This window comes from Lupinus angustifolius, chromosome LG09, assembly GCF_001865875.1.
Source record: "Lupinus angustifolius cultivar Tanjil chromosome LG09, LupAngTanjil_v1.0, whole genome shotgun sequence".
Taxonomy (NCBI): domain Eukaryota; kingdom Viridiplantae; phylum Streptophyta; class Magnoliopsida; order Fabales; family Fabaceae; genus Lupinus; species Lupinus angustifolius.
In genome coordinates, this window is record NC_032017.1 from 12,057,620 (window position 1) to 12,074,300 (window position 16,681).

A 16,681-nucleotide genomic window follows, 5' to 3' on the forward strand; every position below is an offset into this window, starting at 1 on the left:
GATCAAATTAGGGTAAAAAGAAAACAAACTCTAAATAATTATATTTTGAATTAATTAATAATTTTCAAACACCACCTATACATTGTGATTATTGTATCAATATTTCCTATGACTGGGAGCGAAGAAGAGAGAAAAAAAGAAGAAAAATCTCGATAGGTTACAACCCAAAAGGACGACTTAAGCAAAAATAAAGATCAAAATAAAAAGGAAGTCTCTCAATCATGCCTTTGATTTAGTAAGAGAAAGAGTTGACATTTAGGGCAACACTTCAAAAAGAAAGGTGTCAAGTCAATATACTAGGGCAACTTATTGGATGGTTCAAACTATCTCAAAGAGTTGACATTTTGCTAATTCCTACATGTTAATATCAATATATATTTCGAAGTTCTCTCTCTCATATTCATGCATGAATTGTTAAATGATTTATTCTCACATATGACATTAATGTCCTAACTTATGCAATAATTGATAAAAAAAATAGTAATGTAAAAGGGTCACTCAACCATTCATATAGTTCTGAAAGGAAGATAGAAAACTTATATTGATGAGATTCTAAGATCCCAAATAATCAAGTTGGAAGAGCTTTATCAATATGGACCAAGTTTGTTTGGCAAAATCAAGATCTTAGTTTGTAGTGGTGTTGTGGACCAAGGGTGATTACAAGGCCTCCAAATTTAGAAAATTACCAGCATTCACCAATTGTATACTATCACTTGCAAACATAGCTCATTTTTACATCTTAAAATAAGCATATCAAATATTTTCATCACATATTTTACATTCATGCATTATTAGTTAATTCCACTTATTTTAAATGCTACAGGAATGGTTGTGATGAGTCACTTCTTTCCTCCAAGCCCTTTAAAACAATTATGATACATCATTCCTATTCTCAGATTCTCAGAGTCCTAATGGGTAGATAACATAAGCCTTTAAAGTTAGTCCAATCATTCCCCATACCTACAAACAATACTATGTTAATGCATGGTCGCCTTGGTTTAAATTTTTGTTCACAACATTGGGTAGTACTCCAAATTGTAATATCTATTTATTCTTTATTCCCAATATCCGACAGTACCTTGACCCAGACTATTGGTTTAAATTTTTGTTCACGAGTTCTGATGGTACTCCGACTTGCAATGTCGATCTATTTGTTGTTCCCATGACATGGAAGTATCGTGACATACAATACTTCGTTTAAATTTCTATTTATGAGATTCGATAATACTTCACCTACAATCTCCATTTATTTTCTATTTCCAAGACGTGACACTAATCTGACTTGTGATTCTTGATAATAAATAATATGTTCCATTGCAATGTCAAGACTAGTTAAAACTAGTTGATCACTAGGAATCAGGTCTACAACCGAGCATGTGGGATATTATCCATATAACTATTAATCTTGTGTGAAAGCTGACTTAGCTACGAAAAGGATGATAATGAAATGACATAGCCGAGTTAGCACATTCAAAGTAAGAAAACCCTTATACATGTCAAGGGCCAAGTAGTGTAGCCTGAGTAGTGCATGTTCACTTTGCCCACACGGTAGATGTAAACCAAAACTACAAGAATGAGAATATGGGCAAGGATAAAGCAACATTGTGTATAATAATGAGAGCACACATCTTGGAGTGCACACCACTTTACCTTTCTCTAAATAGAGGGAACCATTAATAAGGGAGATTTGCTTACTCATGCATACTCTCAGTCCACTTTATTATATATCTAAAGTAAACAATTATACTAACTTCGGCTATGAAGTTCCTTTTGAGGACCTACTCAATGCGGTCTAAAGTTGGCTCTTATCTGAATACATACAAATAAATTAATATTCAAACAAAAATTGGCCAATATATTCCTACAATCACTATTGTGAGATCCGTTTGAGTGGAATATAAGTTGAACATGCCATATGGTTCAATATTAATAACAATGATAAAATGATTAAAAACTTTTATAATAACTAAATTTACTTTATTTGACCAAGAAAAATCACTTTAAAATAGAATGAACTATATAGAAAAGAGAAAAAATAAAAAATAAAAACTTAATAAAAATTGTCTTAACACAATATTAAATGATCCTTATATAATTTCTTATATTTAATAATGTTGGAATACCGGAACTTTGCTTATATGTAACTAGAAATGTGGTAATTATAATGGTTGATGGTGATATGTTTAGGGTTGCTTTACCTTGTGCAATTTTTCTTTAATTTTCTTCTTCTTTGGACTTTGCCCTTACTTTCAAAGTGGAATATTAAAAAGTACAACAAAATAAATACAAATAATAAAAAAATGTAAAAATTAAGATTTTTCATACGAATTTAGGAAATAAATAAGTTAATATAACAAAAAGACAAATCACCTTAACTTATTTTGACCAAATACACAAGTAAACAACTTGATTATTGAGTTGGGCTTGAGAATGGGCTAATTATTTACAACGCGCTAGAAAAATGTGCTTCCGGTGCACGATAGAATAGATGCGCACGACCTGCGTCTATAAATAAAGCCTTAGGGGTCTCATTTTCGCCTTGGTGTACCTAGAGGGTAATTCCTCTGCGCCGATTGAGATTGAAACCGCCGAATTCGTAACTTATTGGATTCAACTACAACACACTGAAACTGAATCAAAAATTTCGTATCGCATATCTATTAGTTCCATAGAATCAAAACCTAAGCTGAAAAAGCATTTCCTCTGAAACCCTACAACTTCGAATCCATGGATATCAGATTCCCTTTCTCCCCCGCGGAGGTTGCAAAAGTCCGAAGGGTTCAGTTCGGAATTCTCAGTCCCGACGAGATTGTAATTAATTCCTGATCTCGTTTTGAAAATCGCATTGTTCTTTGATTGAATTTATGTATTTATGTTAAGTGACTGTTGTTTTGTTTCGTTTGATTTGGTTTTGCAGAGGCAAATGTCAGTTGTGCAAATCGAGCACGGCGAAACCACGGAGAGAGGAAAGCCTAAAATTGCAGGATTGAGTGATCCTCGCCTCGGAACTATTGATCGGAAGATGAAATGTGAGACTTGTACTGCTAGTATGGCTGAGTGCCCTGGTCATTTCGGGCACTTGGAGCTTGCTAAACCAATGTTTCATATAGGGTTTTTGAAAACTGTGCTCAATATAATGCGTTGTGTTTGCTTCAATTGCTCTAAAATTCTTGCTGATGAGGTAGGTGTAACTTTGGTTTTGTTGATAGTTAAGTTGGCGCGAAAATGAGATCTGATGCATATGTGTTTTAAATTGATTCTGTATTTAATGCAGAATGACCATAAGTTTAAACAAGCTTTGAGAACTAGGAACCCGAAAAATAGGCTTAAGAAAATTTTGGATGCTTGCAAAAACAAAAACAAGTGTGAAGGTGGAGATGAGATTGACATTGCTGGTGGTCAAGATACTGAGGAAGCCATTAAGAAGAGTCGCGGTGGTTGTGGTGCTCAGCAACCTAGGATTAGTATTGATGGGATGAAAATGATTGCAGAGTATAAAGCTCAAAGAAAGAAAAGTGATGACCAGGAACAGCTTCCCGAACCTGTAGAAAGGAAACAGACTCTTTCTGCAGAAAGGGTAATAATTGATTGATCTAAAATATGAGGTTTATGATACATTTGCTTCATATGTTCGATTATTGCAGAAACTTATGTAATTGTTGAATTGCTATAACTTTCACAGGTCCTTTCTGTGTTGAAAAGGATAAGTGATGAGGACTGTCAATTGTTGGGTTTGGATCCAAAGTATGCCCGTCCTGATTGGATGATTTTACAAGTTCTTCCAATTCCCCCTCCACCCGTGAGACCTTCTGTAATGATGGACACGTCTTCCAGGAGCGAGGCAAGTTTTTCTAACACTGTTTTATATGATTTGTTTTACATGTTTTGCAACCTTTTTGTCATTTAATTAATTATATTTTGCTTGTGATTGTGATGACTGATACCATTTGCAGGACAATTTTTATCTTATTTTGTATTAATTTAATGCTGACTCGCTGTCTCTGTTGCGTGTAGGATGATTTAACTCATCAGTTGGCCATGATCATCAGGCACAATGAGAATCTGAAGAAACAGGAGAGGAACGGATCACCTGCACATATTATTTCAGAGTTTGCTCAGTTGTTGCAGTTCCACATAGCCACATATTTTGATAATGAGTTGCCGGGATTGCCAAGGGTATGTTTGTCCTTAAAAACCTGCATAATACATCCCATGCTTCCTTTCACCTTCGTTGGTTTTGGTGAAGCATACAGTGTTTTTTTTATGTTTTTTCACAGGCCACTCAAAGATCAGGAAGGCCTATCAAATCAATATGTAGTAGGCTTAAGGCAAAAGAAGGTCGAATTAGAGGTAACTTGATGGGGAAGAGGGTTGATTTTTCTGCACGAACTGTAATCACGCCAGATCCAACCATCAACATAGATCAATTGGGAGTACCATGGAGTATTGCTTTGAATCTTACATATCCTGAGACTGTGACTCCATATAATATTGAAAGGTTGTCATTTTGATATGCTTTTTCATGTTGCTTGTCTTTTAAATTGTTGTCTATTATTTTTTAGAAAAAAGTACCTGACATAAAAAAACAGGTTGAAGGAACTTGTTGAGTATGGACCCCATCCTCCACCTGGAAAAACTGGTGCCAAGTACATCATTCGTGATGATGGGCAAAGGCTTGATCTCAGATATTTAAAGAAAAGTAGCGATCACCATTTGGAGCTTGGATACAAGGTATTTTTTTTCAGACAATGACAATTTTTTTCTTTTAGGGTTTCTCTTTTTTTTTTTATAATAGCTCTTAATGGTGTTGTTTTAGGTGGAGCGTCATTTGAATGATGGGGACTTTGTTCTATTCAATCGCCAGCCCAGTCTTCATAAAATGTCTATCATGGGTCATAGAATCAAAATCATGCCTTATTCTACTTTTCGTCTTAACTTGTCAGTTACTTCACCATATAATGCTGATTTTGATGGGGATGAAATGAATATGCATGTTCCTCAGTCATTTGAAACCAGAGCAGAGGTGTTGGAGCTGATGATGGTGCCTAAATGCATCGTGTCACCTCAATCAAACAGGCCTGTAATGGGAATTGTCCAAGATTCGCTTTTGGGATGCAGAAAAATCACAAAGAGAGATACCTTCATCACAAAGGTTATATTTAGTGAATTCTTCTCTTGTTTCAGTTTGTTTTAGTGTCATGGTTCTTGTAAAAGCTGTTTAGAGGTCTGATAAAAGCTATTTTTCCAGGATGTTTTTATGAACATTTTGATGTGGTGGGAAGATTTTGATGGGAAAGTTCCTGCTCCTGCAATATTAAAGCCAGAGCCATTGTGGACCGGGAAACAAGTTTTCAATCTCATCATTCCTAAAGCAATAAATCTGATTAGATATTCTAGCTGGCACAATGAGAGTGAAAGGGGGTCCATAACCCCTGGGGATACAATGGTCAGAATTGAAAAAGGGGAACTACTTACTGGGACACTTTGCAAAAAGACACTTGGAGCATCTTCTGGAAGTCTCATTCATGTCATCTGGTATCCTAATTAGACAGATTTCTCCTTTAAATTACCAGCTTAATCATATTGTTAATGTTAATTTACGTTTACAACCACTTCTAGAAGGGGGGTCATGTTGTGTTGATCAGAACTTTTTTCTTTGAAATGCTTGTAAATCCTAATTGATGTTGATAACTAATTTGATTATGTCATGGAGTACTCACTACTCTCTGACTATAGTCGTTAACTTCATGTGACTTTGGAATGGTTGATCAGAACTTTAAATCCCAAGTGATGTTGTCAAATAATTTGATTATGTCATGGAGTACTTTCTGACTATAGTCGTTAACATTGTGTGACTTTGGAAGCTGTTTCAGTTCCTTCCCTGTCCACTCACCCTACTGAATGTCTGTTCGAATACAGGGAAGAGGTTGGACCGGATGCAGCTCGTAAATTTCTAGGTCATACTCAGTGGCTTGTGAACTATTGGCTTTTGCAGCAGGCGTTTAGCATGGGAATTGGTGATACAATTGCTGATGCGTCAACTATGGAGGTTATTAATCAGACTATTTCACAAGCTAAGGAGAAAGTGAAGCAACTCATCAGGGATGCTCAAGAAAAGAAGTTGGAGGCTGAACCGGGTCGGACTATGATGGATTCATTTGAAAATAGAGTGAACCAGGTGCTTACATTAGGTTGTTTGTGTCAGTGCTATTTATAGGCTTTTGCTTTTTACTGGATCTGATGTATTTTTCATTTGATAATTTCAGACATTGAATAGAGCTCGTGACGATGCCGGAAATAGTGCACAGAAAAGTTTATCTGAGAGCAATAATCTAAAAGCAATGGTTACAGCCGGTTCCAAAGGAAGTTTTATCAACATTTCTCAGATGACGGCTTGTGTGGGCCAACAAAATGTCGAGGGTAAGCGAATTCCATATGGGTTCGTAGATCGGACGTTGCCCCACTTTACAAAAGATGATTATGGGCCTGAAAGTCGTGGCTTTGTGGAGAACTCGTATCTCCGAGGACTGACCCCACAAGAGTTCTTTTTCCATGCCATGGGTGGTAGGGAAGGTCTTATTGATACTGCAGTGAAGACTTCTGAAACTGGGTACATTCAGAGGCGACTTGTGAAGGCTATGGAGGATATCATGTGTAAATATGATGGGACAGTTAGGAACTCTTTGGGAGATGTTATACAATTTCTATATGGCGAAGACGGAATGGATGCAGTTTGGATAGAAACACAGAAGCTGGATTCCCTAAAAATGAAGAAAACAGAATTTGATAGGGTTTTTCGGCACAACTTTGATGATGAAAACTGGAAACCTAATTACATGCTTGAAGAGTCTGTAGAAGATTTGAAAAGCTTCAAAGAGTTTCGTAGTGTGTTTGAGGCGGAACTCCACAAGCTTGAAACTGACAGATTTCAACTTGCAACAGAGATAGCCACTACTGGTGACAGTTCTCTGCCACTACCTGTTAACCTTAAGAGGCTTATCTGGAATGCTCAAAAGACCTTCAAGGTTGACTTCCGGAGGACTTCTGATATTCATCCTATGGAAATTGTGGACGCGATTGATAAGCTCCAGGAGAGACTTAAGGTTGTTCCTGGTGATGATCTTTTGAGTCAAGAAGCTCAGAAAAATGCAACTCTTCTGTTCAATATTCTGCTTCGTAGCACTTTTGCCAGTAAAAGGGTCCTGGAGGAATACAGGCTTTCTCGTGAGGCATTTGAATGGGTTGTGGGAGAAATAGAATCAAGGTTCCTGCAATCACAGGTAGCCTCTGGGGAGATGATTGGTTGTGTAGCAGCACAATCAATCGGTGAACCTGCCACCCAAATGACTCTCAACACCTTTCACTATGCTGGTGTCAGTGCTAAGAATGTTACACTTGGTGTTCCAAGGTTACGAGAAATCATTAATGTGGCAAAGAGAATCAAAACACCTTCTCTGTCTGTGTTCTTGAAACCTGAGGTTGGTAAGACCAAAGAGAGGGCCAAGAATGTGCAGTGTGCTTTAGAATATACAACTCTTAGGAGTGTGACTCAGGCTACAGAGGTGTGGTATGATCCTGACCCAATGGGTACAATAATTGAAGAGGATGTTGACTTTGTGAAGTCCTACTATGAAATGCCTGATGAAGAAGTTGCTCTTGACAAAATCTCTCCTTGGTTGCTTCGCATAGAACTTAATCGTGAAATGATGGTGGATAAGAAGTTGAGTATGGCTGACATTGCTGAAAAGATTAACCTTGAATTTGATGATGATCTGACCTGCATATTTAACGATGACAATGCTGAAAAACTTATTCTTCGTATCCGTATTATGAATGATGAAGCCCCCAAAGGAGAGATTCAGGATGAATCAGCTGAAGATGACGTTTTCTTAAAGAAAATAGAAGGCAACATGCTGACTGAAATGACCTTGCGAGGTATCCCAGACATCAACAAAGTTTTTATAAAAAACACTAAAGTTCAGAAGTTTGATGAGAATGAAGGTTTTAAGCCTCATGATGAGTGGATGCTTGATACCGAAGGTGTCAACCTTTTAGCTGTAATGTGCCATGATGAAGTCGATGCAACCAGGACCACAAGCAATCATTTGATTGAAGTTATTGAAGTTCTTGGTATCGAGGCAGTTCGCCGGGCTCTTCTGGATGAATTACGTGTTGTCATTTCTTTTGATGGTTCATATGTCAATTACAGGCATCTGGCCATTCTTTGTGATACCATGACTTACCGCGGTCATTTGATGGCAATTACACGTCATGGTTTCAACAGGAATGATACTGGGCCAATGATGAGATGCTCGTTTGAAGAGACTGTCGATATTCTTGTTGATGCTGCAGTATATGCTGAGACTGATTACTTGAGGGGTGTTACTGAAAATATTATGTTAGGTCAGCTTGCCCCCATTGGCACTGGAGAATGTGCCCTGTATCTGAATGATGAGATGCTGAAGAATGCTATTGAGCTGCAGCTACCTAGTTACATGGAAGGGCTTGATTTTGGCATGACGCCTGCTCGTTCACCAATTTCTGGAACTCCATATCATGAAGGCTTGATGTCTCCAAGCTATTTGCTGAGCCCAAATCTACGGCTGTCACCTACCAATGATGCCCAGTTTTCTCCTTATGTTGGTAGAATACCATTTTCGCCTACTTCATCTCCCGGTTACAGTCCGTCATCACCTGGCTATAGTCCGTCATCACCTGGATACAGCCCCACATCACCTGGATACAGTCCCACGTCACCCGGGTACAGCCCTACCTCTCCGGCTTACAGCCCTAGCTCGCCAGGTTATAGCCCAACAAGCCCGTCATATTCACCTACCAGTCCATCGTACTCTTGATGGGCAAAGGCTTGATCTCAGATATTTAAAGAAAAGTAGCGATCACCATTTGGAGCTTGGATACAAGGTATTTTTTTTCAGACAATGACAATTTTTTTCTTTTAGGGTTTCTCTTTTTTTTTTTATAATAGCTCTTAATGGTGTTGTTTTAGGTGGAGCGTCATTTGAATGATGGGGACTTTGTTCTATTCAATCGCCAGCCCAGTCTTCATAAAATGTCTATCATGGGTCATAGAATCAAAATCATGCCTTATTCTACTTTTCGTCTTAACTTGTCAGTTACTTCACCATATAATGCTGATTTTGATGGGGATGAAATGAATATGCATGTTCCTCAGTCATTTGAAACCAGAGCAGAGGTGTTGGAGCTGATGATGGTGCCTAAATGCATCGTGTCACCTCAATCAAACAGGCCTGTAATGGGAATTGTCCAAGATTCGCTTTTGGGATGCAGAAAAATCACAAAGAGAGATACCTTCATCACAAAGGTTATATTTAGTGAATTCTTCTCTTGTTTCAGTTTGTTTTAGTGTCATGGTTCTTGTAAAAGCTGTTTAGAGGTCTGATAAAAGCTATTTTTCCAGGATGTTTTTATGAACATTTTGATGTGGTGGGAAGATTTTGATGGGAAAGTTCCTGCTCCTGCAATATTAAAGCCAGAGCCATTGTGGACCGGGAAACAAGTTTTCAATCTCATCATTCCTAAAGCAATAAATCTGATTAGATATTCTAGCTGGCACAATGAGAGTGAAAGGGGGTCCATAACCCCTGGGGATACAATGGTCAGAATTGAAAAAGGGGAACTACTTACTGGGACACTTTGCAAAAAGACACTTGGAGCATCTTCTGGAAGTCTCATTCATGTCATCTGGTATCCTAATTAGACAGATTTCTCCTTTAAATTACCAGCTTAATCATATTGTTAATGTTAATTTACGTTTACAACCACTTCTAGAAGGGGGGTCATGTTGTGTTGATCAGAACTTTTTTCTTTGAAATGCTTGTAAATCCTAATTGATGTTGATAACTAATTTGATTATGTCATGGAGTACTCACTACTCTCTGACTATAGTCGTTAACTTCATGTGACTTTGGAATGGTTGATCAGAACTTTAAATCCCAAGTGATGTTGTCAAATAATTTGATTATGTCATGGAGTACTTTCTGACTATAGTCGTTAACATTGTGTGACTTTGGAAGCTGTTTCAGTTCCTTCCCTGTCCACTCACCCTACTGAATGTCTGTTCGAATACAGGGAAGAGGTTGGACCGGATGCAGCTCGTAAATTTCTAGGTCATACTCAGTGGCTTGTGAACTATTGGCTTTTGCAGCAGGCGTTTAGCATGGGAATTGGTGATACAATTGCTGATGCGTCAACTATGGAGGTTATTAATCAGACTATTTCACAAGCTAAGGAGAAAGTGAAGCAACTCATCAGGGATGCTCAAGAAAAGAAGTTGGAGGCTGAACCGGGTCGGACTATGATGGATTCATTTGAAAATAGAGTGAACCAGGTGCTTACATTAGGTTGTTTGTGTCAGTGCTATTTATAGGCTTTTGCTTTTTACTGGATCTGATGTATTTTTCATTTGATAATTTCAGACATTGAATAGAGCTCGTGACGATGCCGGAAATAGTGCACAGAAAAGTTTATCTGAGAGCAATAATCTAAAAGCAATGGTTACAGCCGGTTCCAAAGGAAGTTTTATCAACATTTCTCAGATGACGGCTTGTGTGGGCCAACAAAATGTCGAGGGTAAGCGAATTCCATATGGGTTCGTAGATCGGACGTTGCCCCACTTTACAAAAGATGATTATGGGCCTGAAAGTCGTGGCTTTGTGGAGAACTCGTATCTCCGAGGACTGACCCCACAAGAGTTCTTTTTCCATGCCATGGGTGGTAGGGAAGGTCTTATTGATACTGCAGTGAAGACTTCTGAAACTGGGTACATTCAGAGGCGACTTGTGAAGGCTATGGAGGATATCATGTGTAAATATGATGGGACAGTTAGGAACTCTTTGGGAGATGTTATACAATTTCTATATGGCGAAGACGGAATGGATGCAGTTTGGATAGAAACACAGAAGCTGGATTCCCTAAAAATGAAGAAAACAGAATTTGATAGGGTTTTTCGGCACAACTTTGATGATGAAAACTGGAAACCTAATTACATGCTTGAAGAGTCTGTAGAAGATTTGAAAAGCTTCAAAGAGTTTCGTAGTGTGTTTGAGGCGGAACTCCACAAGCTTGAAACTGACAGATTTCAACTTGCAACAGAGATAGCCACTACTGGTGACAGTTCTCTGCCACTACCTGTTAACCTTAAGAGGCTTATCTGGAATGCTCAAAAGACCTTCAAGGTTGACTTCCGGAGGACTTCTGATATTCATCCTATGGAAATTGTGGACGCGATTGATAAGCTCCAGGAGAGACTTAAGGTTGTTCCTGGTGATGATCTTTTGAGTCAAGAAGCTCAGAAAAATGCAACTCTTCTGTTCAATATTCTGCTTCGTAGCACTTTTGCCAGTAAAAGGGTCCTGGAGGAATACAGGCTTTCTCGTGAGGCATTTGAATGGGTTGTGGGAGAAATAGAATCAAGGTTCCTGCAATCACAGGTAGCCTCTGGGGAGATGATTGGTTGTGTAGCAGCACAATCAATCGGTGAACCTGCCACCCAAATGACTCTCAACACCTTTCACTATGCTGGTGTCAGTGCTAAGAATGTTACACTTGGTGTTCCAAGGTTACGAGAAATCATTAATGTGGCAAAGAGAATCAAAACACCTTCTCTGTCTGTGTTCTTGAAACCTGAGGTTGGTAAGACCAAAGAGAGGGCCAAGAATGTGCAGTGTGCTTTAGAATATACAACTCTTAGGAGTGTGACTCAGGCTACAGAGGTGTGGTATGATCCTGACCCAATGGGTACAATAATTGAAGAGGATGTTGACTTTGTGAAGTCCTACTATGAAATGCCTGATGAAGAAGTTGCTCTTGACAAAATCTCTCCTTGGTTGCTTCGCATAGAACTTAATCGTGAAATGATGGTGGATAAGAAGTTGAGTATGGCTGACATTGCTGAAAAGATTAACCTTGAATTTGATGATGATCTGACCTGCATATTTAACGATGACAATGCTGAAAAACTTATTCTTCGTATCCGTATTATGAATGATGAAGCCCCCAAAGGAGAGATTCAGGATGAATCAGCTGAAGATGACGTTTTCTTAAAGAAAATAGAAGGCAACATGCTGACTGAAATGACCTTGCGAGGTATCCCAGACATCAACAAAGTTTTTATAAAAAACACTAAAGTTCAGAAGTTTGATGAGAATGAAGGTTTTAAGCCTCATGATGAGTGGATGCTTGATACCGAAGGTGTCAACCTTTTAGCTGTAATGTGCCATGATGAAGTCGATGCAACCAGGACCACAAGCAATCATTTGATTGAAGTTATTGAAGTTCTTGGTATCGAGGCAGTTCGCCGGGCTCTTCTGGATGAATTACGTGTTGTCATTTCTTTTGATGGTTCATATGTCAATTACAGGCATCTGGCCATTCTTTGTGATACCATGACTTACCGCGGTCATTTGATGGCAATTACACGTCATGGTTTCAACAGGAATGATACTGGGCCAATGATGAGATGCTCGTTTGAAGAGACTGTCGATATTCTTGTTGATGCTGCAGTATATGCTGAGACTGATTACTTGAGGGGTGTTACTGAAAATATTATGTTAGGTCAGCTTGCCCCCATTGGCACTGGAGAATGTGCCCTGTATCTGAATGATGAGATGCTGAAGAATGCTATTGAGCTGCAGCTACCTAGTTACATGGAAGGGCTTGATTTTGGCATGACGCCTGCTCGTTCACCAATTTCTGGAACTCCATATCATGAAGGCTTGATGTCTCCAAGCTATTTGCTGAGCCCAAATCTACGGCTGTCACCTACCAATGATGCCCAGTTTTCTCCTTATGTTGGTAGAATACCATTTTCGCCTACTTCATCTCCCGGTTACAGTCCGTCATCACCTGGCTATAGTCCGTCATCACCTGGATACAGCCCCACATCACCTGGATACAGTCCCACGTCACCCGGGTACAGCCCTACCTCTCCGGCTTACAGCCCTAGCTCGCCAGGTTATAGCCCAACAAGCCCGTCATATTCACCTACCAGTCCATCGTACTCTCCCACATCTCCGAGCTACAGCCCCACATCTCCGAGCTACAGCCCCACATCTCCGAGCTACAGCCCCACATCTCCGAGCTACAGCCCCACATCTCCGAGCTACAGCCCCACATCTCCGAGCTACAGCCCCACATCTCCGAGCTACAGCCCCACATCTCCGAGCTACAGCCCCACATCTCCGAGCTACAGCCCCACATCTCCGAGCTACAGCCCCACATCTCCAAGCTATAGCCCTACATCCCCAAGCTACAGCCCCACATCCCCTGCATATAGTCCCACATCCCCATCCTATAGTCCAACATCCCCATCCTATAGTCCAACATCCCCTTCCTATAGTCCAACATCCCCTTCCTATAGTCCAACGTCCCCTTCCTACAGTCCAACATCCCCTTCCTACAGCCCTACATCACCTGCGTACAGCCCTACTTCCCCTGGCTACAGCCCTACATCACCTAGCTACAGCCCTACTTCACCTAGCTACAGCCCTACTTCACCTAGTTTCAACCCACAGTCAGCGAAGTATAGTCCTTCACTAGCATATTCACCAAGCAGCCCAATATTGTCTCCAAGTCCATATAGTCCCACATCTCCCAATTACAGGTGATCATTCTGTTTTTTTATTAGTCTTTATTTTCAGTACTAAGTGATGATAAATGGTGGAACATGTAAAGGCTGTTATGAAGTGCAAACAGCCCAAGTCTCATTCCCTTCAATTTTCTGTCAACTGATTGGTTTCTGCATTGGGAGTTATTTTCATCAGGACATTTCAATTTGTTCAACAATTAGCTTGCTGGGTGGCTTAATATAGACTATCGTATAGTGATTTTGTTTATTAATTGCACATTTAATATTGTAATAATTCTTTAATTCAAAGTATGTCTAATAATTTATTTTCCAGCCCAACATCTCCATCATATTCACCAACGTCTCCATCTTATTCTCCATCTAGCCCAACTTTCAGCCCCAGCAGGTAAGTGAACTTCCTTAACTATCTTGCCAATCTTTTGAGCAGTTAATCTCTTTTCCGTTTTAAGAACGCCAGATTTCCAGAAGATATTGGAAATTTTCTTTCTTACAATGTTGTTAAATTTCAAGAGGTTGTATTTTTATTTTTGACTGATTTTTTAAATTCCTCTAGCCCATATACTTCCGGTGCAAGCCCAGACTATAGCCCAACTTCCCCAAATTTTAGGTATGCTAAATTTTTATATGTTATTCTTTTACTGCTAAATTTTATTGAATTCATATATGATATATCTGACCATGGTCTGTTTTCGTTATTGCTGTTTGGTCATTTGCAGTCCTAGTACAGGAGGGTACTCACCAAGTCAACCTGGCTACTCACCATCCTCAACCAGCCAGTACACTCCACAGACGAATGGCAAGGATGATAAGAGCACTAAATGAGGTGAAGTAACAGTTTTACTGATGCAAATACTTGAATGTTAAGATTTTTAACTTAACAATATTAATGGTTCAGAAATTCTTCGCCAGAAGTCGATTAACAAAACCTCTTAATTGCTTTGAATTGTGAAAATGATCCATCTGTCCAAGACATAGGCAGATTTTCAAATGGTATTAATTAACTGGAATGGTCAACATACTGTTTGCGTAATTTCAAAATAAATGTTAAATCTTGGAAGTGGTTATAAACTCACAAACTTCTTGATATGGTTGTGAAGTAGTGATATATACAATTGGCCATTTTCCCCTCCCCCTATTAGGCCTTGAAAAGGTTACTCAACTGTATTGTGTTTATGACATGTGAAGACTATCTTTATTTTATCTTTGGAAAATATCTGAAGAATAGTGTTGGAATGTTCAGGAAAACTTGAGGCAACACTGGAGATGATGTTGGTATGGGAAGTTGATTAATAACTTAAGACCAGCTTGCAGTGTCTGATTCTCAAATTCTGCTTCATAACTCTTGTTACAAATTTGTTATTCTGAGACTTTGAACACAGTCAACCTGGGTGCAATTACATATTAATTGCTAATGCAGTAATGCTCCTGGTTGTGCTCATCTTCAATGTTTGTTACCCTTATGTAAAATGTTACGGTAAATCATACTGGGCATTTTTTATATCCCGTTGTTTCAAAGGGAATTTGATTTATTTATGATCATGAGCGAATATCTGGGGACTAACTCCACTTTTCTCTGCCTCTTTATTTGTTAGTCTTTTTATTTTTCTACGCTGTAATTTAGCTCAATTCCAACTTGATACTAATTTAAATTTGTTTATCTTAACCACATGAAAAAAATTAATTCTCGTCTAGCTTTCCATCACAAGATAGAAACAAAAAAATATCTACAAGGGAAAGAAATGTCAAATTTATTTGGTTCGTGGTTTTGATGCACTTCTATATTTTTTTCATGTTTTAGGGTCAGATTACAGTAACTTGCTGTCATTGATGTTACTTGAAGGAGGGATTTAAAAGTAGTATAAATCTGTGTATTTTTTCGATTTTACTGGGAGGGAAAGATAAATGTGCAGTAGATCGTATCGTTTGTGAAATTATCGAAAGTGGTAAGGTGTGTGGTGAAATTTACTTAATGAATTTTCACAGGTTTTGTTACACCAATTCTATGAAATAAATATTTTATTCATAAGTTGGTAAATTACTTATATTGGGTTAACAATTGTGATCTGAAATTTAATAATAATTCCCGGATCCAAAGATTATACATGAATTGTGGGTATAAACTATAAAGTGATAACTTGCATTAAAATGGGAGGAAATAGAAGGTGAAAGGAAATAAGTGGTGGACATACGTGATGCTAATCCATTTGAGTGTTTAGATATTTGATCAACACGATCCAACCTCAATTCTAGCATCAACGCTAATATTTATACCCTTAGCTGGTACCACATTCATGACTTCATTTTCTGCAGAAACAGTCTATAAAACTATGTAAAGAATCTACTTAGAAAGACTTCATAATCCTTTCACAAATGTATTTATAGTTTTAAAGTTTTCCATTTTCGTTCATTCTTATTCAAAACTCAAGTCACAAAGAAACTCTTAAATATTCTATTAATGCCTTTGATTGAAAAATAGCTCCAATTTATGAGGTGTTAGTTTTACCTCTCTCCTTATATAAAAAATGAGGTTTTGCTCCTTACACTAAGGGTAAGCAGGATTTAATCTCATCCGGTCATTCAGTTTGCTTGATCATGATCAAATTTAAATATGGTCAAGTTTCATTGAGTCTAGAGCCGAGTTCTGGTTCAAAAACTAGATCTGATCAATATTTTTAGTTGGATAAAGGACAAACGTGACTTTATTTGACCAATCTAATGGTCACTTATTTGTCATATTTATACATGTTTATTCAATTGTGTGTATAATATTGCATCTATTTGGACCAAAATATTATTGATTCTCTAATTTTTATCATATATACTTATATGTAAATGTTTAACAAATATCTGAATATGTGTATATATATATAATATATAATTTGATATGTGAAATTATATATACATAATAATAAGTAATATTAATAAGATTTTATCTATAAAAAATATGTTTTATATTTGATCAGGTCTAGGGTTAGGTTTAAAAGCTGGTCCAATTAGTATATGAGGTCTAGGGCCAAAATAAATTCAAAAAATAATATGATCATCATTTAAAAT

The 16,681-nt window shown here is 38.1% G+C and overlaps 1 protein-coding gene across 4 annotated transcripts; it reads left to right on the forward strand.

The window, feature by feature from the left end:
* Positions 2,535 to 15,193, forward strand: LOC109356486 (DNA-directed RNA polymerase II subunit 1-like). Of its 4 annotated transcripts, XM_019599800.1 has the most exons (17): positions 2,536 to 2,811; positions 2,918 to 3,181; positions 3,275 to 3,577; positions 3,683 to 3,841; positions 4,015 to 4,176; positions 4,278 to 4,498; positions 4,590 to 4,673; positions 8,865 to 8,922; positions 9,008 to 9,343; positions 9,440 to 9,726; positions 10,111 to 10,369; positions 10,458 to 13,195; positions 13,280 to 13,642; positions 13,941 to 14,012; positions 14,181 to 14,234; positions 14,344 to 14,450; positions 14,868 to 15,193. In XM_019599800.1, the coding sequence occupies exons 1-16, from the start codon at positions 2,728 to 2,730 to the stop codon at positions 14,447 to 14,449; spliced, it is 5,550 nt and encodes a 1,849-aa protein (XP_019455345.1). In that variant the 5' UTR covers positions 2,536 to 2,727; the 3' UTR covers position 14,450; positions 14,868 to 15,193. The 4 variants fall into 4 exon arrangements, with proteins under 4 accessions (XP_019455346.1, XP_019455345.1, XP_019455343.1 ...); XM_019599798.1 differs by having other exon boundaries at positions 10,458 to 13,642; XM_019599799.1 differs by having other exon boundaries at positions 10,458 to 13,642; positions 14,344 to 14,455; positions 14,868 to 15,171.